This window comes from Macaca fascicularis, chromosome 7 (assembly GCF_037993035.2).
Source record: "Macaca fascicularis isolate 582-1 chromosome 7, T2T-MFA8v1.1".
NCBI lineage: Eukaryota > Metazoa > Chordata > Mammalia > Primates > Cercopithecidae > Macaca > Macaca fascicularis.
In genome coordinates, this window is record NC_088381.1 from 40,534,734 (window position 1) to 40,561,814 (window position 27,081).

General features: G+C 47.4%; 1 protein-coding gene across 16 annotated transcripts in view; it reads right to left on the reverse strand.

The window, feature by feature from the left end:
* The window catches only part of DAPK2 (death associated protein kinase 2), a 140,032-nt gene that overhangs the window by 108,198 nt on the left and 4,753 nt on the right, over nucleotides 1–27,081 (reverse strand). For all 16 annotated transcript variants that reach the window (XM_073996010.1, XM_073996004.1, XM_073995998.1 and 13 more), the window contains exon 2: nucleotides 25,300–25,397. Coding sequence is in view for 8 of the 16 variants with exons in the window: in XM_045395589.3 (XP_045251524.1) it covers nucleotides 25,300–25,391 (92 nt within the window). In the remaining 8 variants the exon portion in view is untranslated. The remainder of the gene's footprint in view (nucleotides 1–25,299; nucleotides 25,398–27,081) is intronic.

Genomic DNA, 27,081 nt, shown 5'->3' on the forward strand with positions numbered 1-27,081 from the left:
ATGGTGAAACCCCGTCTCTACTAAAAATACAAAAATTCGCTAGGCATGGTGGCGGGCACCTGTAATCCCAGCTACTTGGGAGGCTGAGGCTGGAGAATCACTTGAACCTGGGAGGTGGAGGTTGCAGTGAACTGAAATCGTGCCACTTCACTCCAGCCTGGGTAAAAGAGCGAGACTCCATCTAAAAACAAACAAACAAACAAACAAACAAAACTGACATTGTTGAGGGACAACAGATAAATTACCAGATGCATGGAGAGCCAAGAGACTTGTAGTAAGGAAGAATGCTAAGAGGAGGTGCGCAGGGAATGATGGGGAGATCTGGAAAGAAGAAGAGAGAAGAGTAGACTTTTGCAGAGTGCTAAGTAAGGATAAGGCAGCAGGAAAGGGTACCGTGTGGTCAGGGATCTGTGCCAGCTGCAGTCTGGCAGGAGAACAAACAGCCTGGCTGACCCACAGGGCCCTGCCATGCCAAGGACATCCTCTCTCTCACGTATGCCACACAGGACAACAACAGCATGTTCGAGGTGGGAATTACCACTCTGACGTTCAAAAGTAGCTAATCCCAGAGCTCTGTGAGCTCTTCATATAAGGTCTTCCCACTGCTGGTCTACAGGGGTCGAGACCACTTGACCACAACACTCAGGGCACTGCTATAGGCAGAGCAGAGGCAGCTGCTGTCAGCTTAGGGCCCAGCCTGCAGTGAGTGGATTGACCCCCAAAGTTCTCATGCAACTCCAAGAAGAAACAGGGGTGGGCAGTCATAGTGGGTTGAATAGTGGCTCCCCAAAATATATGTCCATATCCTAACCCCTGGCACATGTGACCGTGACCTCATTTGGGAAAAGGGCCTTTGCAGATGTAATTAATTTAAGGATCTTATAATGAGATCATTTTGGATTACCTGAGTGGGCCCAAATCCAATGACAGATGCCATAAGTGAGGCAGGCAGAGATTAGACAGAGGAGAACTCACAGAGACACACGGGGAGAAAGCAACATGAAGATGGAGGCAGAGACTGGAGTGACATGTCTACAAGCCAGGAACACCAAGGATCACCAGCAGCCACCAGACGCTAGGAGACAAGTATGGAACCGATTCTGTCTTGGAGCCTCCCCAAGGAATCAACCCTGCTGACACCTTGATTTTGGACTTCCGACCTCTACAACTGGGAAAGAATAAATTTATGTTGTTTGACCCAGTTTGTAGTCATTTGTTATGGGAGCCCCAGCAAACTAACACAGCAGGGAAAGGGGGCATAGGGAGGAAGGCTTGGGTTCTTCAGGAAAGCATCCGAGAGGACAAAGCAGCCTCTGCTCTTCAGGGCCCACACAGCACAGGGAGGGCTGGCTCCTGGGGACTGCAGGTCAGCAGGGCCATGAGCAGGAGAGCCCTCCTCTCTCTCAGGTACTGACGCCACCAGCAGGACACACGGCCTCTTACAGATTCTCTGCCCAGAGCCATGGTCCTGTCCACCTCTCCAGCACCTTCCACACCTGACCCCCCTTATCCATGACTTTCCCAAAGTAACTGGCACTATCCTTCTCCAGCTCTTAGAGTCCATTATCACACAGAGGCAGTGTAGTTCAGTGGAAATTGTTCTGGCTCTGCAGCCAAAGAGACCTGGATTTTACTCCCAGGCTGACTTGGGATATGAGTGATTTGACTTCAGTGAGCCTCAGTGTTCTCATCTGTAAAGTGGGATAAATAATCGCTGCCTTAGAAGGTTATTGTGACAGTTAGAAATAGCCTAGGCTGGGTGCAATGGCTCAAGCCTCTAATCCGAACACTTTGGAAGGCTGAGGTAGGAGGATTGATTCAGGCCGGGAGTTCAAGACCAGCCTAGGCAAGTAGTAAGACCCTGTCTCTACAAAAAATTTAAAAGTTAGCTGGGCATGTTTGCTCATGTTTGTAGTCCTAGCCGCTTCAGAGGCTGAGGCGGGAAGATCACTTGAGCTCAGGAGGTCAAGGCCACAATGAGCCATGACCATGCCATTGAGTTCTAGTCTGGGTGGCAGAGAAGAAAGAAAGGAAGAAAGAAAGAAGGGAAGGGGAAGGGAGGAAAGGAGGAAGAGGGGAAGGGAGGAAGGGGGGAAAGGAGGGAGGGAGGGAGAGAGGGACTGAGGGAGGGAGGGAGAGGGAGGGAGGGAGGGAAGAAGAAAGGAAGGAAGGAAGGAAGGAAGGAAGGAAGGAAGGAAGGAAGGAAGGAAGGAAGGAAATGTAAAATGCCCAGCATATGTTCTGCTATACAACAGGAGCACAATAAATGGCAGGAATTTTCATCACCATTATTTACATCATAGCAAAGTTTTTCTAGAACACTGGCCTAAGCCCAACTTGTTCTCATTGCTGTTGTGGATACAAAGAGAACCACAACGTGGGGGCTGTCCTCAGGGGCTCTCACTCAGCAGGGAGTTCTAGGGACCTACTGTGTTCTCTTTTCTTACTTGCCTTCAAGTTTCTTCTTCCCCAGACACTGGCTGTGACCTCAGTCCCCTAGGTACCTTCAGTAGGCACCTAATACATATTTGTTTTGTGACTAATGAATACATGATGTTGAGTGAGTCACCTAATCTTTTGAAACATCAGTTCCCTCATCTATAAAATGCAGTTAATAGTTGTCTACCTACCCTGCTGCCTCACAGGGCAGTTCTAAAGACCAAATACAGACAACAGCCAAGGAAGGCATAGGAAGAGAGCAAAGCACCACACAAAGCCCCACCTGCACCTCAAAGGCTGTCCCACCCTCCACTGAGGTGGCCCTACTGGGCCTAGGACAGTCACAGTCAGGTCTCAAGGTGCTTGCATCTCTTTGTGCCTAGAGAGCCGCATTCCAGGACACAGACAGGTCTGCACCTTAAGAGGTGCAGACCTCCCTGCTTTCCCTGGTCTGGAGTCAGAAAGACTTGACTCAACTCTGATGCTGCCTCTTCCCAGCTGTGTGTCCAGGTCACTTAACGTCTCCAAGCCTCAGTTTTCTCTTTTGTAAAAAATGGTCAATTATCCCTGCCTAACTAGAAATATAACCATGAGCATTGAAACAGACAATGCATGTCAATGTGCTTTGTAAACTATACAGTTCTGTACAAATTCAGGTGATTATTACAATGATTCCCATTGTGTTGAAAAGCAGCCACACTGGCCTGAGCCTCAGAGGAGTACAGACTCCTGGAGAAGGAAGAGAGGACAAATGCCACTGCTCCTTGCAATTCCTGTAACTTTGAAACCTGCTCCATAAAATTGCAAAATCCTATATGCCTTTGCCAGGAGATCAAAAATATTCTAGCCACAACTCTAGAGAACCACAAGATGAGCCATTTCCATAATGGGTACTGCTGGGCTTCAATCAACTCAGTTGCCTGGGTCAAAAAAGTTATTTTTTAAAAACACCACATACCACAATTTGGCCTCTCCCCCAAAACATACATCCTTTCTCCTAAGAAATTAAGTGAAACCCAACTCTGAGGCATTCATTCTCGGAGAGCAGGCCCCTCGTTCCCTGGTGAGGCGGGCAGACAAGCATTTCCAAATGACAGTTTACAGGTAGAGAGATCTCCAGTGGAGGTAGAAGAAATCAGCACCTGGCCAGTCCCAAGGGCTGTGAGGACAGGACCTGTGAGCCCAAGGAAGTAACTGCTGCCTCAGACTCAGAAATTAGCTCTACCAACCCAGCGAGAAAGCTAAACAGCCTTAAGACCCTTTTACTGGTTGTTTTAATCAACCAGGTACGAAGAAGATGAGAGACCAACTCCTCCTCACCCACAGGCCTGGATGCCACAACCGCACACTCCAACTCCCTGCCCCTAAACAAATGGCCTCCCCCATCACACAGGCAGCCAGCAGATGAAAGTCCCTCCCAGACTGGAAATGGCCACCTGTCCCACAGTTCTCTGGGTCCCACAACCCAGGCCACCTGGCCCCTCTAGGTTGCACCAGGCTGAGGAAGGCAGACACACCCAGTCCTGGGTTCAGGGCTAACAAGGCCAGGATCTTACCTGTAAGCCCACCTTTTATACCTGGGGCTACCAATTACTTCAAAGGTCCTCAGTCCTGGATGGAGATGCATGCACCTTATTTGTTAGCTCAGGATCCCTTTAGCAGTTTCTGTTCTCTGTTGCAAAACTCTGAACCCTTTGAGAGACACCCTAGCATGGTAGAAAGAGCAAATGCTTTGAGGCCAGGTTTGAGTCCAGGGCCTGCTGCTGACTGCCTCTGAGGGTTTAGAGAAGTGACTTCTCCCGGCCTTGGTTTCCTCCTCCTTAAAAGGTGGCTAATGCCTATCCAATCAGGCTTTGTAAGGTTTAACAATATGTGGATGGTGCCTGGTGTTCGCTTGGTGCTTAACCAGTGGTAATTACTACTATAATGCCATTCTCAACCCCATTCCCACCCCAACACTCCAAACCCTGAGGTCTAGTCAATCCTCCAGAACCGGTTCCTTCCACCTTCAGGTCACATGCAACCATTTACCAGAGTGCCTTGTCTCATACCTGCCCACTTCTGGGCCAAGTGGAGCTAGCTGCTGTGAAGTACAGAATGCACTCAAAGCAGTTAAGTGTCTGTTTACACAGAAAAAGATTCTGAAATCTTATATGATTGCAATATTTTCCCACCACATCTGCTTTTATGGATATAAATCAGTAAACACACTTAGATCAGGATTTATTCAAAAGAGTAGCTTCTCTTACACGGACTTTTCTCTTTTGATAACTATGGTACTACCCAGTGTCCAGTAGGCAAAACACAAAGGTCCGAGGTACTTGCATGATTCTGAAAGCTCCTTCAGACTCTTCAGAAAGAATTATCTTATGTCTAATACATTGTCCTTTTCAGATTATAAAAGTAATATGTGCTCATTGTAGACCATGAGGAAAAGAGACAAAGTATTTGAAAGTACAAATCTGTGGCAATTTCACTGTCTCTAGAGAATGCCGCAGTGAATGCTTTGGTGTATTTCTTTCTAGCCTTTTTTTCTATATGCCTGTGTGTATGTAGGTATCCATTCATTTTAAAGTGAAGAAATGAATAAGCCAGCCAGACAGTGCAGACAGGAAAGCATCTGTTAATTGCCCATGGAATGCTTCCTTGTCTTGTTTTCCATTCTCCCTGACCCCAAACAACTTATTTATTAGTGACACACCTACGCACTGCATAACTACATCTTGTCAGAGGTAGGTGAACTTCTATCCTCTGAGTGAGTTGACATAGTCATCTCTGCTTTCCATTTTCATGCCACAGAGTCAATATTTACTAGCCATGTTGCTAAAAACAGCCACTGGTCACAGACTTGGTGCCAAACCGCTGTGTCTAATCTCAGCAGAAGCAGTCTCAGTGGCACCCGCAGGCTTTACTGTGCCATAAGCCATGGCTCTAGATGAGTGATTCCTGCCCCAGCTGAGTAGACAGCCCATGGCCCAGCAAGAACACTTCACATAATCATGAAGTTGCAGGACGCTAAGTGCCAGAAGGCACTTATATGTTAGAGATGGGGAAAGGAAACTTAGGACTTGCCTAAGCACATGCAGCTCCAGAGTCAAAGCCAGGACCCCTTTCTCTCCTACACCAGCACACTCTTATTGCACTGCCTTGTTGAATGCATCAACATGAAGAAACAGCTGAGAAGGCAGTGGGGGACAGAACCCACTTCATCAGGACTGGAAACTGGGCACTTGCTTTGAGATGGTCAATTTCACAGAGGGTCTTCCCCAAGAGTGGCATGTTCTCTCGCAGTAATGATTAAGGTGATACCAAGGCATCATCAATTCTCTTGCCTCTTGCTGTCATTTATTCATTCACATCACAGATTTTTATTAAGCACCAACTATGGAAAGGTATCACTTGCTTCACCAAAGCAGCACTACTTTGCCCATCTCTTCTGGGAAGGATTTATAGTTGACAAAAGAGACACACCCATTTGATAGCACAAAGAAATCTAGGCTTAAAGAAAAATATTTATAGAAAGGAAATGTAGGAGAATCATGGAATGACGTCAGGGTAGCCCCTTGACAGCAGGCCTCTAAAGAAAGTCACTGTTCTCAAAAGCACCTCAGGTACTAGAAGGAATAAATCAAAAGGGAAAGGATAGGTAACTTGGTATGATACCAAATGCCTACAGTGTTTCTGTGGAGTAATGAAAGGGCAAAGGACCTGGAGTGCAAAGACTCATATTCAGGTCTCACTTCTGCCACCAAAATGCCTCGTGGCCCAGAGACAGAAAGTGCCTTGCCCAAGTGCATTAACGTACTGGTAGCCAAAGTGGGATATGAAGCAAGTTCTTTACTCCAAGTCCATGGCAATGGGCCAGATGCCACAGATAAGTATTTCTACTCCTCTTATCATTAGCCTTAAAGAAAGCCACAACCCCGATCTAGAACATCCATGGCAACAAAATTTCTCTTCATCTTTCCCCTCAGTTGAGATCAGACCCTGCCCACAAGGGGAAGCCCTGGCATCTTCTCCTGGGAGTAGGCACTTCAGTAGGGTTCAGTTTCAGTCACTTTCTGGAGGAACAGGACAGAGGCCCCCAGGCTCACGTCAGCACAGGATGATACTGCAATGTGGGGCGACTCTGGCACACGAAAGGGAGCGTGAGTGAGCATTCCATACAGTTGCTGGGATGTCAAGCAGCTCTGCACACTTGGTCTGTTCCCCTGCTCCATCCCCTCCAGGCAAGAAAACAAAGAAGCTCATGTGAGCAGGGCCTTGATGAAAATGCTGCTGCTGAATTTCTACCTTCTCCTGGGCTTGTGGACACAAGCTGAGCGCCCTTGGGGCCTCAAAGCTGGCTAAGCACAGCTGACAGCTGTACCAGTCCCTGTGCTCATTGAGTGCCTACTGTGGATCCAGCCATATGCCAAAGGTGGAAGGGACACAAAGAAGGATAAAACGTGGCCCCGTCCTCAATGGGCTCACAATCTGGCTTGAAATACAGAATGAATCCCCAGAAAACCTTCTACTTTGGAATAACTGTGTATGAGGCACAGACACTAAGGGCTATGGATGCTCAAAGCTGGAGGGATAGATGGGGCTGGAAGGAAGAATCCATGGGAAGGCCTCAGAGGGACAGGAAGTATTTTCACTGGACTTGAGAACTAAGTAGAATTAGGTAAGTGGAAGACAGGAAGAGACAGGAAGGAGGAAAAGAACTTCTCAAAAAAAGGCTTAGACTAAGCAGCTAGAGAGGAGAAAGGTTGGAAGTATTGGGAGGTAAGTTTGGCAGCAGAGTGGACAAAGCAATGAGACTAAGTTGGTCACATCATTCAGTTTAATCTGCCAGCCACTTTCCTGACTCTGTATCAGACCCTGGATAGCGTAGAGATGGCCTGGACGTTGGTCTGGAAGCACTTACCCAGGAAGAGGAAAGTAAGGTAACAAAAAGGGAAGGGAAACATATTAGAAACACAAACCACAGGCACAGAGTACAATTTTCCAAGGGTAACCATCCAAATGCTGATGAATATCAACAAGGGAGCTAATCTTGGCAATGCTATAGGTAGTGGCTATTGGGTGATCTCACAGAGGCAAAAAGAAATGTACAATACCGTTATTACTAAAAGAGCATCTGCAATTATTAACATTTAAATAGTTTAAGTTATTTTTTCTGTTAACAGTCATTTTCTTCAAAGCATTAGGCAAAGGTTTCCTAGACTTATTTCTGAGAAGAGCTTCCTAAAGACAGCATTAGCTGGAATTAGGGCTTGAGCTAGAATACATACAAGTATTCTTCACTTCACCCAACAGACGAGTTCCCTTGTGCATGGTGACTACTTCTGTAAAGAACTGACTACTTAAAATTTTTAAATGATCCTAAAGAGTTCACAGCCCAATGGGCATGGTGGCTCAAACCTGTAATCTCAGCACTTTGGGAGGCTGAGGCGGGTGAACACTTGAGCCCAGAAAGTCAAGACCAGCCTAGGCAATATGGCGAGATGCCGTCTCTACAAAAACATAACAAAAATTAGCTGAGTGTGGTCATGTGCATCTATAGTCCCAGCTACTCAGGAGGCTGAAGTGGGAGGATCTCTTGAGCCCAGGAGGCGGAGGTTGCAGTGAGCCGAGATCATATCACTGCACTCCAGCCTGGGTGACAGAGAGAGACCAAGTGAAGACTACTTGTGTGTATTCTAGCTCAAGCCCTAAAAGAGTTCACAGTTCATCAAAGGGGGTTAGACAGATGATATCTTGGGGCCCTTCTAGTCTAAATTCTAAGATAGCATGATGAGAAATGACTCTTTCCAAACCCCCTTAGGGTATCTCTGCCACAAATTTTCTGGCAAAAGTGCTGGGAGACTCACTGTAGGTACCAGTATACAATCCTCACCATCTCTTTACCTTCCCTTTTAGTTGCTGCCATCTTAACTTATTCATCCTTCATTCAGCAAGGGTTTAGAGAGTCTCTTCTCTTTGTCAAGGGGCGATGTGGAGGAGGGTGAAAGCTGACTCTCAGGCAAAGAATGACAACAGGAATATCCACAACATGCTGTGGGAACACAGAACAGGCTTGCCCCAGCCCTGCCTGCAGTAGTCAGGGCAGGCTTCCCAGAGGAAGCAGAACTTGAGTAGGGCTCAATGCATGGGTGAGACCTAGATGAACATAGGACTCTAAGGAAAAGGTGGCCACTGATAGGCTACACCTAGGAGTGGGAAGTAAACCTAGAAGCCATAAAGGAATTGGCTTGTGGCGTCACTGTTGGGTGTGGTAGACACATATATGGTGGGGGAAGGGCAGATCCCAGCAGACGTCTAATGTGAGCAAAGGCAAAGAGAGAGAATTAACAGAGTTGGGACAGAGGATAATAAGCCGACTCACCCAATCAAAGGAGGAAAGGAATAAACTAACATCTCTGAGAGCCTCTGATGTGTCTCAAGTACCATTTTGAAGAACTGATGGTGGATCCAGTTGTACATTCTGCTCAAACTGGGGCATATAAAAAATACTGATGCCAGGGCCTCACTGCAACTCCTCCCTGTGAACTCTTCAAAACAACTGATGACCACTGGGCCTTTAAGGAAATGATGTTGATATCTGCAACCATTTGCTGGGCACTTCTCACGTGCCACGCTATGTCCCTTACATCTGTGGCAGGAATGGAAAAGGTGCTATTTTGAAAGGCTGCTCAAAACCATTACCATCTGCTACAGGAGGCAGAAGACTGCATTGTGCGGGGGTCAGAGATGGCTTTTTATTTCAGAAAAACTTTAAAGGACCTTTCGTTCTGCAAAAGAGAGGCCTGGGGTCCACTCAGGGAGGTGCCGCAACAACAAGGAGTTTAACTGCCTATGTGAAAGAAAAGGGGAGTCTACCTTGTGTGGTAAGTATAAAAGATGGTAGCAGATCCAGGGCCCAGGCTGGGGTCCTGGAAGGCCCTAGTATCACGGCAGAGGTCAGAAGTCAAAGAAGCAGAGGTTTTGCTACCCAACTTTAAGCCATTTCCTTCTCCTCTCATCAACCCCAAGCCTTAGATGAAAATCAGTTCATCCTGCAACCAGTCTCAGTGGCAAGGGAGGGACTCAGAAATGGGCCAGGGTCCTTGCCTGAGACTCCAGGGTCACAGAGGAGGTGCAGCCTTGTCTCGAAGGAGGAAAGTGATCCTCAAGTTGCAAGGGCCTAGGGCATGGAGGAAGATGTAAGCATGCCCCGGGGAGGCTCAGAAAGCCTGGGTTGGGGAACAGGACTTCCTGTTGCCTGGAATGGAATGCTTGTTCTTATTTGGACATTAAAGGATGAAGACCCCAGAAAGCTGGAAAAGAATAGACTCAGACTCCACGTGTGGTATTTCAACAACCCCGTGAGATAGCAACCATCTTACGATGAAGAAACAGAGCCTATGAGTGCAAAGCATCAAGGAGCTCATAGTGGCAGAGCCAGGATCAAACTTGGACCTGGTGATTCCAATGCCCAGAACAGTCAATGCCAGGCTGTCCTGCCCTGAGCCTGTCCTTCTGCCTAGGTCTCTCCACTGCCCTTCTCCCCTCTGCCCAGTTCATCTTGTCTCTTAGCCTGCAAACCATAGACAGGGAGGAATGCTTCACCAACTAGAGCCACACCACAGCCCTGAGTAGCCAAGTTCAACTAGTGGGGTCTGCCCCCAGGGTGCTAAATAAAACTCACCCCAAGGAGAGGAGGATATTTCATCACCCTTCAGGCCCTGTGGCCAGGTCACCAGGGGCGTTTCAGGATTCAAGATCAGGGTCCTAAGGCCTCAGGGTTAGAAGCTACCAGCAAGGAGGTGGAGGTGAGCAGGGAGGCCGTGCCAGCCCTGGAAATGGATTAGACACAGGACAACTGGACCCTCAGCAGGCTCCCCAGTAAACCACCAAGACCCCCAGACACCTTCCCTGTTCTCTGGAGGGGATCCCAGGGTCACAGACAGAAAGAAAATTCTAGGCAACTTGGTACTTCAAAGAGAGCACTGGACCAGGAGTCAGAAGTCATAGGTTTAAATCCCAGCTCAGACACTTACCAAGGTAAGTTAGTTCAATCTCTAAGATTCAGCTTCCTCATCTGTAAAAAGGGAAAAATACCTATAGTCCCATAGGACTGCAAGAGGATGAAGCCAGGTAACATACCTCAGAGCTTAGTGCAGGGCAGGACCAGGTATAGAGGAGACACTCGATCCCCAGGATCCAGAGCTCCCTTCCCTTCTTCCTACCCCAGCCACACTCCGAAGAGGGCAGGATTGACCTAGGTGGACAGTGCTTCTGGGCTTCCCAGGGCCCTGAGTCCCTGGAGGGATGTCAGGGCGAGGGGCAGGTGGCCTCTGCTCACCGCTGCATCCTCCTTTCCCAACACTGCACCTTCACTTTGATCTGCACCCCATTCCATCATAAATTACTTTTACGGTTTTGCTGCTTCAATGGTAGACCCTACTGGAGTAGATCAGGAGTAGCCCACCTTTCCTGCAAAGGACCAGATGGTAAATATTTGAGGTATTGCAAGCCCAGAAGCAAAATGTAGGATATTATGTAGGCATCTGTATAACAAAGGAGAAAATGGAATTTCCACAGTTTTAAAGTTTTTAATTCATTAATTAATGAAATTCAAAATATAATAATTGAGTTTTATTTTGTTTTTATAATACAGGTATTCCAATGAGAAGAATGGAAATATGGACATTGTGGGGGATGGATAACATTTTGCTTAATTGGGGTCTAAAGTTAGCATTCTCTATCATCAAATCTATTGGAAACATTCCTCTGTAAAAGCCAATCTTAGCTCCAGGGCCACTCACACACAGGGCGCTGGCCTGATTTTGGCTATGGGGCTATAGTTTTCTGTGTCCCACACTCAACGATGTAGGAGCCCTTGCAGGTGAAAGTTCCTGGTTCTAGACCCTGTGGATGGCTGACTGGGGGTGAGGGGCAATCTCGAGAAGAGAGGCTGGGGCTGAGCCATCCACTCTGTGGAAGTCTCTGGAAGCTGCCGGGTCTCACACAATCTCCCACCTTCCCTACCAGAGCCCTGGGGTGCTTTGCTACACCTGAGGTGATAGGGTACCTCTTTTTTTTTAATTAAGTTCTTTTTTTGAGACAGTCTCTCACTCTGTTGCCCAGGCTGGAGTGCAGTGGCATGAACTCCATTCACTACAACATCTGCCTTCCAGGCTCAAGTGATCCTCCCACCTCAGCCCCCCAGGTAGCTGGGACTACAGGCGCATGCCACCACACCAGGCTAATTTTTGTATTTTTCGTAGAGTCAGGGTTTCGCCACGTTGGCCAGGCTGGTCTCAAACTCCTGGGCTCAAGCTATCTGCCCACCTCCACCTCCCAAAGTGCTGGGATTACGGGAGTGAGCCACCACACCTGGCCTGATAGGGTACCTCTTAAGCCTCACTTTGGTTTCCCTAACAAGGTGGGGGACAGAAGCTCTCCCTTTTGCCCTCTCAAAAGCACTCCCCCATCCCAAGCACCCACTTCTCCCAATGGTACTCTCTCAGAAAACTTCCTAAGAAAATCCTGTGAGCCGGCTTCTAAAAGCAGAGACAAAGGAGCAGAGCCCCTGGCAGGAGTGCTAGGCCCCTTAAAGACATGTATACTCTACTTCTCAGAGAAGGAAGGCGACACCATCAGTCTATAGGGAAGAGCTCTGCCTTTAGTCCTGACTGGCCTGGGTTGGGTAGAGCCTCTGAGCCTCCTTTTTATCACTTACAAAATGGGAACTATTACGTTTGCCTTACCTATCTTGTGTTGCTACTGGAACTTCAAAATATCCATTAAAATATAATGGTGACTTACATAGTGGCTCATTACATTACCGCCTGTAATCCCAGCACTTTGGAAGGCCAAGGAAAGCAGATCACTTGAGCCCAGGAGTTCAAGACCAGCCTGGGCAACATGACAAAACCCTGTCTCTATAAAAAGTACAAAACATGAGGCCAGGTGCGGTGGCTCATGCCTGTAATCTCAGCACTTTGGGAGGCCAAGGCACGTGGGTCATCTGAGGTCAGGAGTTCGAGACCAGCCTGGCCAACATGGTGAAACCCTGTCTCTACTAAAAATACAAAAAACTAACCAGGCGTGGTGGTGCGTGCCTGTAATCTTACCTACTTGGGAGGCTGAGACAGGAGAATCACTTGAACCTGGGAGGTGGAGGTTGCAGTGAGCTGAGATTGTGCCACTGTACTCCAGCCCGGGCAACAGAGTAAGACTCTGTCTCAAAACAAAACAAAACAAAACAAATAAAACAAAAACTCCAAAAATTAGCCAGGTGTGGTGGCACATGCCTGCAGTCCCAGCTACTCAAGAGGTTGAGGTGGGAGGATTGCCTGAACCCAAGGAGGTCGGAGGCTGCACTGAGCTGTGATCATACCACTGCCCTCCAGCCTGGGTGACAGAGCAAGATCCTGTCTCAAAAAAAAAAAAAGAAAAGATAAAAATGAAATGCAAACACCATGAAGAAAAGTAAGTGCAGGAGAGAATATGGTTTGAAATTAAGGAGAAAGTACAGAAAACTTGAACTACTTTAAATTTCCCTACAGTGAAAATGTTAATATATCTTTTTTTTTTTGAGACAGAGTCTCGCTATGTCGCCCAGGCTGGAGTGCAGTGGCCGGATCTCAGTTCACTGCAAGCTCGGCCTCCCGGGTTTACGCCATTCTCCTGCCTCAGCCTCCCGAGTAGCTGGGACTACAGGCGCCCACCACCTCGCCCGGCTAGTTTTTTGTATTTTTTAGTAGAGACGGGGTTTCACCGGGTTAGCCAGGATGGTCTCGATCTGCTGACCTCGTGATCCGCCCGTCTCGGCCTCCCAAAGTGCTGGGATTACAGGCTTGAGCCACCGCGCCCGGCCTATATATCTTTACAATATTTACAAGCTATCAAAAATACATAAAAACAATAAAAGAGTATTGGCAAAGCCACAAGGAAATAAGTACATGCTGATGACACTGTAAAGTGATTCACTATTTCCAGTTTAAACCATTAAGCATGTAAGTCATAACCTTTGACCTGGCATGCAACCTCTGGGAATACACCCAACAAAAATAATGCAGAGAGGAAATTAAACAAATATGTTCGTCGAAACACCAATATTTTTAGCAGTGGGAAACAATAGGGGAAAGTGACCTAAATTGGGCATACCTGGATAGAATATTATGAAGTTAACAGAAGTATATAAACTGTATCTATCTATCTATTTATTTGTTTATATTTTTTGAGATGGAATCTCACTGTGTTGCCCAGGCTGGAGTACAGAGATGCTATCTCAGCTCACTGCAACCTCCACTTCTGGGGTTCAAGTGATTCTCCGGCCTCAGCCTCCTGGGTAGCTGGGACCACAGGCATGCACCACCATACCTGGCTAATTTTTGTATTTTTAGTAGAGATGGGGTTTCGCCATGTTGGCCATACTTGTCTTGAACTCCTGACCTCAAGTGATCTGCCCACCTTAGCCTCCCAAAGTGCTGGGATTACAGGCATGAACCACTGCACCCGACCCTATTTATTTTTTAATAGTGCAGTAGTCTTTAAAAATGTTAGTGTCATGAAAGTCAAAGAAAGGCTGTTCCCAGTTAAAGGAGACTGGAGACATATAACAACAAGATGCAACACATGATCCTGCCCTGGATCTTTCACTGTAGGGAGAAAAACAGCTATAAAGAACACTAATAAGAAAATTGACAAAATTAGAGCAAGAGAGATAGCTTAGGTAAAAATATTTTATCGGTATTAAATGCCTGAATTTGTAACTGTATAGTGGTTATGAAAGAGAACGTCCGTGTACTTAACACTTCACTAGGAAATCCATAATGAAGTATTAAGGGGTGAAGAGGCATAATGTCTGCAACCTATTCTCAAATGGTTCAGAAACTAGGATGGATGGATATGTAAGTAGGCAGGTAGACAGACAGACAGACAGACAGATAACCCACAGACAAAGAGAAGGAAGGAGGAAAGGAGGCAGGTAGAGAAGGGGAGAGAGAGAGAGAGAAATGACAAAATGTTAAAAACTGGTACATATAGGTCAAGGGTATACGGGAGTTTTGTTATTCTTACAACTTTTTTTTATCACATTTCAAATTATTTCCAAACAAAAATATTTTTAAGTATATGAACTCTGGATTTGTGGAAACGTACATATTTAAAAACAACATGGAGTCAAAAAACAACAATCCAACACAAAATGTACACACTGGCAATAAATAAGTAGAAAAGCAAGGCTATCCAGAAGATACAGGCACACTGGTGGTTTCCATTTCCCCCACAGAAGTACTGCCCCCCGCCCCCAGCTCTTCCAGTTTCCATAATGCAGACAGAGCTCAATGAGACCTACCCTTAGGGCAAGCGATTTGCACTGTGTGCTGAGCTTCTAACTCAAGCTGTGCAATGCAGCCACTTTGTTTGAGTGGCTTTGTGCTTTGTTTTCCTAACAATGGGTGATGAAAGCGCCTCCCTCTCTCATCCACAGCCTCTGTCACCCAGGGCCCCTTGTAGTCGTCAGTCCTGGCAGCCCCATCCCTTCACCGTCTCCACGTGCCCTCTTGCCCAAGCCTGGGCCTCTGTTCCTTGGTTGTGGCAGAGCCCTCACCCTTGAGGTAGTTACCGGCCTCTCTCCTGGATTAGACCCTGCCCCACCCAGGGTGATAGCTTCCTCCTCTGCTCTCCTGGAACGTGTTTTTGGGTTCCATTATTAGCACATGGTCTAGTACATCTCATTTCATTTGCTTAGCAGGAAAGTACTCCTGTGCCCCAACTGAGCCTTAGCTCTTCTGGGGCAAGGCCTGAGCCCTAAATCTCCTCCTCAACACACAGTGGGTGCCCAAGAATATTTATTGTTGACTGTGATAGTGACCTACATACAGTACAGACGTGCACGTACTCATGAGCTCCTTCACACACACACATCCACACACACCCACTAACCTTTTGGAAACCACCAGCTTGTCTAGGGTGCTGCTGTGGTGGAGGAGGCTTCCTTGCTATTAACCAAGTTCATCTAGCTCTCAGTCTACAACCTGAGTAACAAGAGGTCACTTGTACTGTTTTGCATTCGGCCAGCTCACAGTTCCCTATTCCCCTCAGGAGGACCAGTGTAGGGAGCCCCTCTCTGACACCCCTCTTTCTAAAGTCTGTTGTATGGCTGGGTGCAATGGCTCACACCTGTAATCCCAGCACTTTGGGAGGCCGAGGCAGGCAGATCACTTGAGGTCAGGAGTTGGAAACCAGCCTGGCCAACATGGTGGAACCAGGTCTCTATTAAAAATACAAATATTAGCTGTACTTGGCGGGTGCCTATAGCCCCAGCTACTGGGGAGGCTGAGGCAGGAGAATTGCTTGAACCCAGGAGGCAGAGGTTGCAGTGAGCTGAGATGATGCCACTGCACTCTAGCCTGGGCAACAGAGCAAAACTCTATCTCCAAAAACAAAAACCAAAACCAAAAACCAAAGTCTGTTGTGGTGTTGACAGGACCAAAGATGATGTAAATACGATACCCTTGCACCTAGATGTTGACGGGGCTGCTGCTCCCCTCACCTGCCTCTCCTGTTTGTGGCCACTCTCCAACCCTGAACTGGGCCATAGTCCTGTGGCTGCAAGTCTCATGGGTTTAAGAACCTCATCAAGGTGGCAGGATAGAATCCCACCAAGGGAATTTGGTGGCCTGGTGTGGTCCTCACTGCTGCCCTATGCAGAAAATGGATATATCTGCCCTGCCTCCCTTCCTTGCCTTCCAGCCCCTTTTACTGACAAACTCTTTGACCCCCCCACACCTACTCACCCTCAACCACCCTGAGCCCTGGGCCTTTACTATAATAGATGACCTCTGAAGAATCTCCTGCATTGATTTTTATTAAATTATAGAATTAGGCTGAGGTGAGATCGCCTGAGGCCAGGAGGTCAAGATCAGCCTGGGCAATATAGTAAGATACCCATCTCTACAAAATTTTTAAAATTATCAAAGTCTAGGGCACATGCCTATAGCCCAAGCTACTCAGGAAACGGAGGTGGGAGGATTGCCCCATCTCAAGCGATTTTCTCGCCTCAGCCTAATTCTATAATTTAATAAAAATTCACCTCTGTGTGACACAGAAAATCTCAAAGAATGTCGGAAATAAAAGCCAGAAACTTCCTCTGGGCAAAGCCCTGTTCACTACCCTGGCCTGGGATTTTTGTGCCTCTCCGATCACAAATGTGTCCACTTGGCGTCTCCTTGATGAGGTAGGTTTGTATTTCTTGAACCAGTTACCTAAAATTTTGGAGACTGAGTTTTCTTCTTCTATAAAATGGGAATAATAACTACTTCACAGGGTGTTATAAGAATGAAACACAATAATGTATGTCCAGTAAACAGAAGTGATTTCTGTGTTTTGTTTCCCACGTTGTGTTTGGGGAATCCTGGACATTCACGAATTCCAGGGTTTATGGGGGCTGTGAGCTTGCTTGGCTGAGGTTTTCTGCCTTAGATTTAAATTTAACTCAAGGCAGATCCCAGATGTTCTATAGTTAACTTATGGGTGTCTGTGGGTGTTAAGCACTTATCAAGTATAAAAGGCCTGGGCTGGACACCACAGCAGAGGAGATGGATGGATAAAAGCTGATGTACACAGGAGCCCAGCCTGGAAACCTTCAGTCCAACAGGGAGGATGACCAGGAAAACCCTATGTGTAACATGAGGTATGATCAGAGACGTGGTCCAGAATAAGAGGTAATTCAATCTGACAGAAGGGAGTGGGATGGATGGGATGGGGCATGGCTGCTTTTGTCAGAGTGACCGTGTTTGATCTGGACCTTGAAGAAAAAGTATAATTTTTCTAAGAATGAGGAAACAGCAAGAGCAAAGATAAGTCACATATGTTTTGGGGGCCTCTGGCCTCTGTCTGAGTGCTGCAGTGATAGTCCAAACAGGAGAACAGCTCTGAACCTGCTTTCAAAGAATTGATAAACAACTGCCAGATAAGTCTCATCTCATCACTGGCTCTTATACAGCCATTACTGCTACTCGGCCCAGCCTCTCCAATCTGCCCCCGCTTAGCACTTGGGGGAATGTGACAAATGTATGTGACACAGTAGCTGCTAAGGGCAGGAGGTCTGTGGGTTTGAGAAATACCCCTGCAAAGATCAGTAGGCAAGATTCAGAAATAAAAATAGCCAGGTGTGGTAGCTCACGCCTATAATCCCAGTACTTTGAGAGGCCAAAATAGGAGGACTGCTTGAGCCCAGGAGTTCAAGACCAGCCTGGGTAACATGGTAAAACCCTGTCCCTACAAAAAATTTTAAAATTAGGTGGGTGTGGTGGCTCATGCCTGTAACCCCAGCACTTTGGGAGGCTGAGGTGGGCAGATCACCTGAGGTCAGGAGTTTGAGACCAATCTGGCCAACATGGTGAAACCCCATCTCTACTAAAAATAAAAAAAATTAGATAGGCATGGTTGTGCACACCTGTAATCCCAGCTAGTTGGGAGGCTGAGGCATGAGAATTGCTTGAACCCAGGAGGTGGAGGTTGCAGTGAGCCAAGATGGCACCACTGCACTCCAGCCTAGAAACAGAGCGAGACTCTGTCTCAAAAAAAAAAAAAAAATTTAAATTAGCTAGTCATGGTGGCACATGCCTGTAGTCCCAGTTGCTTGGAAGGCTGAGGTGGGAGGATTGCTTGAGCCCAGGAGGTCAAGGCTGCAATGAGCCATGATTGAACCACTGCACTCCAGCCTGAGTAACAGAGAGACCCCGGGCAGGGGGAGGGGAGGGGAAGGGAAACGGGGAGGGAAAGGAAGGAAGGAAGGAAGGAAGGAAGGAAGGAAGGAAGGAAGGAAGGAAGGAAGGAAGGAAGGAAGGAAGGAAGAGGGAGGGAGGGAGGGAGGGAGGGAGGGAGGGAGGGAGGGAGGGAGGAAGGGAGGAAGGGAGGAAGGAAGGAAGATAGCTGCTGGGTTAACTCCTGACCTGGTGATCCACCCGCTTCAGCCTCCCAAAGTGCTGGGATTACAGGTGTGAGCCACAGCACCCAGCCTTAAATTTATTAATTTAAAAAAACCATTCATCCAAAATAAGTCTCACAGATCTCCCTGCACTGCTATAAAAAGATATTCAACAGATTTCATTAAGTGAGAAAAGCAAGTTGTTGATCATTATGGTCATATGGTCCCCTCTGTCCACACACACACTTGCTTCACTTAGAAAGGTTCTGAATGGCAATAGAAGAAAATTACCATCAAAGTCTACCTGTGAGGTATGAGACTCGGCAAGAGGGCAGAGGGAGTCTACTTTTTACTTTATACTCTTCATAATTTTATGACATTCACCTTGAATAACTTTTTTTTTTTTTTTTGAGACGGTGTCTGACTCTGTCCCCCAGGCTGGAGTGCAGTGGCGCTATCTTGGCTCACTGCAACATCCGCCTCCCGGGTTCAAGCAATTCTCCTGCCTCAGCCTCCTGAGTAGCTGGGATTAAGGTGCATGCCACCATGCCCGGCTAATTTTTGTGTTTTTAGTAGAGACAGGGTTTCACCATGTTGTCCAGGCTGGTCTCGAACTCCTGAGCTCAGGCGATCCGCCCGCCTCGGCCTCCCAAAGTGCTGGGATTACAGGTGTGAGCCACCACCCCCGTCTCACCTTGAATAACTTCTATAATAAACAAACATCTTTTTAATTTAAAAGGGATCATAAAAGCCCCCTTGCTTCAGGGTTAGTCTTAGAAGCTCTTTTGCCAAGGGCTGAGATGAATAAATCTAACACCTATGTTTGTTGTTTTCTATAGTGCCCAGTGTGGCTAGACTGGGGTATTGAACCCAGCCTGGGAAAATTTGAACTTCACACATTTCCTAGAGGATGTTGTTTCTTTCCCCAAAGAGGTTATCCTGACTAAGCTGAATGTGTGGTGGCTGATCTTAACCACAGATGATCCCACTGGGAGACTCCAGTCTGGCTACCCCCTGCCCCCATCAACATGACTGCCTCAGGGAATCCTTTGTCCACGTTCAGGAAGGCTGAGGCTTTAGTGCAGAGGCTCCTTCCCCCACCCAAGTCTCTCATCCCCACCCAAGGAGACTGCAGGTTGGGTGGCTGGCAGGGTGTCTTGCATACATGAGCCTCTTCTAAGTGGTAGCAATTATATGGTTGCTGTCTTCTTCAGGGCAGAGGTGGTATGTGGGGTAACGGTAAGGTAAGATCCTTAAGAGAAGTGGGGGCTATGGATAAAGGTTGGATGTAGATTTAAATCAGTTCTTATCTCTTTCTTTGTTTATTTGTTTAAACCAGCACAGTAGTCAAGAAGGTTCTGCCTTTGAGTTCTGCTTCCTCCAATTCTTGTTTACGACCTTAGACAAATAACCTCCCCTCTCTGGGCCTCACTTTCCTCATCTATAAAATGGTAGATTTGGATTAAATTTTTGTTGAAATCCAGCTCAACAGAAACATGTTATGATTTTATGTTAATATAATGTAAGTAAAGAAAATCTGGCCCAGTGCGATGGCTCACTCCTGTAATCCCAGCACTTTGGGAGGCCGAGGCAGGCAGATCACCTAAGGTCAGGAGTTTGAGATGAACCTGGCCAACATGGTGAAACCCCGTCTCTACTAAAAGTACAAAAATTAGCCAGGCATGGTGGTGGGTGCCTGTAATCCCAGCTACTCAGGAGGCTGAGGCAGGAGAATCGCTTGAACCCGGGAGGCGGAGGTTGCAGTGAAGTGAGATCATGTGACTGCATTCCAGCCTGGGTGACAGAGTGAGGCTCCATCTCACAAAAACAAACAAACAAACCAAAAAAAAAAAAAAAAAAAAAAATCCATCTAAGTAAAGGAAAATAATCAAAGGATAGGAAACAAGGAATCACTCTTCATTATATGCTGCTAACGTTAAATTACTTTATATCATCATGCATGCAGTAGTTGTCTATGCAGAAGTTCACGAAACCATCACTGGGTCTACCTACTGGCACCTTCCCTCTGAGAAACATCACTCCTTCCCAAAGGCTCGTTCTCCTAACTTTGACCGTGCTACACTACCCTCAAGTACAAACAGAAAAGACTTCCTTCCCTTATATTCTCTCCCACTGCTCAGAAGCATTCCAATTAAAGGAAGAAATGACTTTGTGTCTTGTGGGTCCTTAAGATGTGGTGGCCAGAGTCCTGGGCTAGGAGTCAGACCACCAGACCCCACCCTGGTTCTATCACCAGTTCACCACTTCTCCTCTCTGGCCTTAGCCTCATCTATAAAATGAGGAGTTGGATGAGTTTCTCTTTATGAGCCCTGCTCTAATGTTTCCCTGCTCTGCTCTACTGATTGCTACCAAGGCTGGGAGATGCCAACGTCTGCAAGCCAACATTTCTCCAAACACTCCCAGAAACAGCAGACAACCTCCAGCATCCCAAGCAGGCTGGTGCCAAAAGTGTGAGCACAGCCAACTGCCTGCACTCAGAGCTGGAAGCTAGAAATCAGGCAAATCCGCAGGGCCAGGGAGAGTCCCAGCAGAGTGCAGGATGCTCCTGCCAGGGTATCCTGTTTCCATCCAAAGCTTTTCCTACAGAGATGCTCTTACTCATAGGATAAGGATAGACAAAGCCTCTAAAGGAATCAGAAACATGTGAACCAGGCCAGGGCAGGAAGTAGAGTTAAAGGTTATTTATTTTTCGGGGGATGCCGAGGCGGGCGGATCACAAGGTCAAGAGATCAAGACCTTCCTGGCCAGTATGGTGAAACCCCATCTCTACTAAAAATACAAAAATTATCTGGGCATGGTGGCACGCATCTGTAGTCCCAGCTACTCAGGAGGCTGAAGCAGGAGAATAGCTTGAACCCTGGAGGCAGAGGTTGCAGGAGGATAGTAAATAAGGAATCACTCTTCAGTATCTGCTGCTTATGTTAAATTACTTTATATCATCCTGCATGCAGTAGTTGTCTATGCTGAAGTTCACGAAACCATCACTGGGCCTACCTACTAGCACCCTCCCCCTGAGATCTCACCACCGCACTCCAACCTGGCGACAGAGTGAAACTCTATCTCAAAAAAAAATATATATATATATATATTTATATACTATTTTAGTTAAGGTCTAATAAACAGGAAAATGCCCATATGCATGTATGTCTTCATATAAATACTCATAAAATGAAGACATCTGTGAAACAGACACCCAGATCAAGAAACAGAATGCAGCACCCTTTTGTGAATCCCTTTTGTGCCCCCTTCCAGTCACTAGTCCCTGAAGGATAACCACCATTCACACTTCTGGCATCATTGATTCCTTTTGCCCATTTTGAACTTTCACAAATGGAAAAAAGCAGCACAGACCCTTCTGAGTTTGCCTTCCTTTGCTCAACATTACGTGTCTGAGCTTTATCCATTGTTACATGTAACAAATTGTTGTACATTTTCATTTTTGCATAGTTAGGACTTAATGAAGAGCTAAAATCAATGAGAGGGCCCTGAGTCTACACTAGGGTGCTCACTGACAGCCAAGTAAGGAGGTTTACATTGAGCTCCCCAGACATCAGGATGATCCCCCTGCTCTTCTTCCTGCAGAGTCCCACGCCTTCCTCCTAGAAGGCTGCAGAGGCAGAAGATGGGGCCTTGACACTCCAAACCTACTTCAAAGGCTCGATCTGGTCACTGTTGAAAGCCAGAAGCTCTTGTTCATGAACACTTACCCCATGCCCAGCTCTGAGAGGGATTCCCCACTCGGCATCTCATTTCATCCCCATGACCATGAGCTAGGTGATGGTACTCTTTCTGTCTCACAGCTAAAAAAGCTGAGGCTCAGAGAGGGCAGATTGTCCTAATGTTGCACAGCTAGGACAGGGACCCAAACCCCAACCCATGTGACCGCAAAGGCCAAACCTCTCCACCACTGTGTTGGCAGGGAATTCACCAACTGGATCTGGTCCCCATGCCACCAGCCTCATGTAACACTGCTTGCCCCTGGCCCACTTTCCAAGGCCATACCAGCCTCCTGCCGGCTCCCCAGGTCCCAGGCACTTCCCCACTTCAGGGCTCATCCATGCTGCTGACTTGGCTTGTGCATTTACCCCTCAGTTCTCAAATGAGCAGTCACTTCCTCAGAGCAATCTTCTCTAACCACCCAGTTGGAACTACATCCCCCATCATTCCCTTGCAGGGCATCCTTTTCTCTCTTTTCTTAGCCCTTAACACACCTTATGGTGATTTATCCCTTAGCATCCACTTGTCTAGTGCCTTTCTCCACGAGCCTGGGGAGCATAAACTGCCAGAGGACAGGACTGTGTCTGTTTTGTTTTCCACTGCTTGGACGGTGCATGGCACACGGTAGGTCCCCAAGAATATGTTAAGTGAAGACCAGGAGGGCAGGAGAGAAGAATAGGACTGTCCCTTCAGAAGCTGAGTGGTCATCCAAAGGCAGCTCTAGTTCTAGCCTGTTCTGTGGCCCCAGGCAAGACCCTTCCCCTCCCTGAGCCTCCATTTCTTCAACTGTCAAGTGAGAGGCCTGAAAGACAGGACCTCTAAAGGCCTTCTAGGTCATCTGACCTCTAGACCACAAATCCTAGGACATCTGGCCACTCCAAAGGCCACTGGCCCCTAATCCCTGGGCCTCATCTGCTGCTTACTCACCTTTTGCCCCAGTAGCACTTTAGAAGAATAGGGGAGGTGAGAATCACCCCAAGACATCCCAGACTATGAGACGCATGGGATCTCCACACCCTGTTGCAGGTAGAGGACCAGAAAACATGAGGTCTCTTCTGGGTCTAATAGCACATGTCCTTGATATATGGAGTCAGGGAGAGACAAGACTAAGAAGGAATCATAAATGCAATCCCCAGGAAGCTGCTTCTACTTCCTTCTTCAGAGTCCCACTCCCCACAACTTCTCAGTTTCTCTGCCCACCCAGACTCTAGTCCAATCCAAGAGTGCCCTTGTTAGCATGTGTGCAGCTGACTCGCTGCCAGGGTGGAGCTCCAGGAGGGCAGAGACTGTCTGATCTTGCTCGTCTTGGTACCCACAGTACTCAGCACAGACCCCTACACGCAGGGCATGGCCAAGTGAGGGCACTGAATCGAGCACCATTGGCAGGGCTGGCCGTGGTTTGTTGCTGAGAATGCCACCTTTCTGCTGGTGCCACCAAGGGCAGGAGAAGAACCTGAGGCAAAGAGAACCTGGCTTCCCACAAGGCAGGCTCCAGTGACCAAACCCAGCCTCTAGTCCTATGTTCTCTTCCTATCCCTTCACCAGGCCGGAGACTGGGAGAAGTCATCCCCCCTGGGTTCTCTGCAGTTCTTTGCTCCCCCACGCACCATCCTGCCAGCCAGGATGAACTCCCTGATCTTGAAGCACCTGCTGTCTCTCATTCTCTTTGGAGTGAAGCTCTTCTGACTTTGAAGCCATGTTTTATCTTTGAAAGTTAAAAAAAAAGCAAGACAATTAGTCCTGACCTAGGAGTTCTATAAAGCGAAAAGAACTCCTGTTTTGCCTGTTGGATACAGTAGACACTTGCGAAAGGAAACTAAATCTTGGGGGCCCCACGTCCCTAAGCTAAAGAGAAAAGTCAAGCTGGGAACTGCTTAGGGCAAACTTGCCTCCTGTTCTATTCAAAGTCACCCCTCTGCTAACTGAGATAAATGCATATCTGACTGCCTCCTTTAGAAAGGCTGACCAGAAACTCAAACGAATGCAACCATCTGTCTCTTATCTACCTATGACCTGGAAGCCCCCTCCCCATTAGAGTCTTCCCTTTAGAGTTGGAGTTGTCCTGCCCTTCCAGACCAAACCAATGTTCATCTTGCATATGTGATTGATGTCTCATGTCTCCCTAGAAGGTATAAAACCAAACTGTGCTGTGACAACCTTGGGCACAGGTCGTCAGGACCTCCTGAGGCTGTCATGGGCGTGCGTCCTCAACCTTGACGAAATAAACTTTCTAAATGAACTGAGACCCGTCTCAGGTTTTCCAGGTCTACACATTCTAAATTCCCATGTTTTCATGCTGCACTGTGTGTGAAGGGGTGAGGTGAGGTGCTCTGATGAGCATGTGAGTGTACAAATGGCAAGCTCATGGGAGAGGGCATAATAGGTGTGCAGGTACAAAATGGACTAGTCAGAACCTTGGCTATGTCACTCACTGGCTCAGCAACTTTGGGCAACTTGCCCAAATGCTCACCACAGTTTCCTCATCTGGAAAATGAGAGTAAAAATAATGCCTATTTCATGCACTGTTGTGAGACTCAAACTTCAGGACTGGTGTTTTGTAATCACTACACTACCACTTAAATCTTAGCAGCTGGTAGAAATGGAAAGCAAGAAAAGAGCTTCAGAAAACCTTAATTTCTATCCAAATAGTAACTATAGTACTATCAGATCTGATTTTCACCCTGGCTGTGTTCTGGGCTCAGCAAACCTGAAAATGCACCAAGTAACAAAGATCCCAGGAAAACTTCATGACAGGGCCCGTGTGGCTGGTTACTCAACATAAATCCGTTCTCAGGAGGATTACCTCACCTCCCATCCAGGTTCGGAGCTTAAAACAAAACCCTGGGAACCATGGAGAATCCCAAGTGAGACTCAGAAGAAAACCAACAAGTCAGGTCTCTATCCAGAGCCTGGGGGAACTTCATGAAAAAAGTAACAGATCAAACAAGAATCATGAAGGTTTTCCCTGCCAGCTAGATTATGCTGAAAACACAGAACTCAACAATTCTCATCCCTTTTACTGGCAAGTCATTATTTTCAGAGCAATGACTATGTGCAAAGTCACCCAGGCAGGTGAATAATCCTCAGGTTCATTTTTTAAAGCTTCCCACTGGTCCTGTGGCCCTGCCTTCCAACACCAACTGACAATTGTGCTAGAAGCAGCATGACTTTGGCTCCCTCAGCATCCCCCCACCTCTTACACAGTCTCCTACCTCCCCAGCTCCTCTCCGATGTCATAAAAGTCCTCCACCTTCTGCTGCTTGAATGGCTCCATGTTTGGGCTCCTCATTGAGGTCTCGAACATACAACCCTGAAATGAGAAGAAACCTAATTAAGGAAGAAGCCATCCAAATTAGCACAAGCCTAAGAGTCTAAGGCCTAAACATAATTGGCTGCAAGGGAGCTAATAATTTAGTAATAATCCACAGCCTTGGCTCCTCAAGAACTGCCCTGCTCAAGCCTTTTCTCACTTGCAGCTGATGATGTATGGTTCTTACTTAATTTACATGAATTCAGATTTGTTAAGGAGACAGGAAAGGAGAGCTCCTCAGGTCTTCAGACCTGTTTGAAGAAGTTCAGAAAAACATCCATGGTGAACTTCAGCTATTTGTTTTCATTAAATTCAAAACTACTGCAAAAAGAGGCAGCTATTGTACAGTTTAAAAAAAAAAAAATGGCCAGGCGTGGTGCTCACACCTGTAATCCCAGCACCTTGGGAGGCCGAGGTGGGTGGAGCACTTGAGGTCGGGTGGAGCACTGGAGGTCAGGAGTTCGAGACCAGCCTGGCCAACATGGTGACACTCCATCTCTACCAAAAATACAAAAATTAGTCGGGTATGGTGGCACGCACCTGTAATCCCAGCTACTCGGGAGGAGGCTGAGGCATGAGAATCACTTGAACCCGGGAGGCAGAGGTTGCAGTGAGCCGAGATCGTGCCACTGCACTCCAGCCTGGGCAACAGAAAAAATAAAAAAGCACTAGCTTTAAAGTCAGAAGTCCTAGATACAAGTTCCAGTCTTACTTGGGTAAGCCACCTAAGCTGCCAAAGACTTAGCTTCTTCATCTGTAAAATGGGGCTAATACTGTAAAATCAACTTCAAGTCATGAGATTATTTTGTAAACTAGAAAATGCTGTTAAAAGGTGAGATCACTATCATGATCTCAGCTCCCTCAGGGGTTGTACCACCCAACTGCGTGTCTGAACTAATCTGTAAACTCTCTCACTCATCACCCCCGAAAGAAAGATGGGCAGGAGGAGCGAGGCAAATTCCAAAAGGTGCCAGGAGTCAGGAGCCTGAGGTGCTAGTTCCAACTCTGCCTGCAACTAGCCCTGTGATCTCCTCTCTTGTCAGAAGGGCCTCAGTGTCCTCATCTGTAAAATCGAGCCAACTCTGCCTGCCCCAGGCATCTCATTAAAAGCCAGAGGCCGGCCGGGCGCGGTGGCTCAAGCCTGTAATCCCAGCACTTTGGGAGGCCGAGACGGGCGGATCACGAGTTCAGGAGATCCAGACCATCCTGGCTAACACGGTGAAACCCCGTCTCTACTAAAATACAAAAAAAATTAGCCGGGCGAGGCGGCGGGCGCCTGTACTCCCAGCTACTCGGGAGGCTGAGGCAGGAGAATGGCGTGAACCCGGGAGGCGGGGCTTGCAGTGAGCTGAGATCCGGCCACTGCACTCCAGCCTGGGCAACACAGCCAGACTCCGTCTCAAAAAAAAAAAAAAAAAAAAAAAAAGCCAGAGGCCAACTCTGAGCCATGGGGAGCACTTACCACTCCACCAGAAAAGACTGTCTGCATCCTCTCCTGGGATCCCTCTGCCCCAAGGGGCTTACCCATTCCTGGGACAGCCACATGCCACTCTGGACAACACCCCAAGAGCAGGGCCCAGGGCACAGTCTGCAAATCGCAAGAATAAAACCAGCTGCCTGTGGATGTGTCTTCCAAGGGTCTTCAGCAAAGGCCTCTCGGAGCTCATTTTGGTTAGCACTGGCA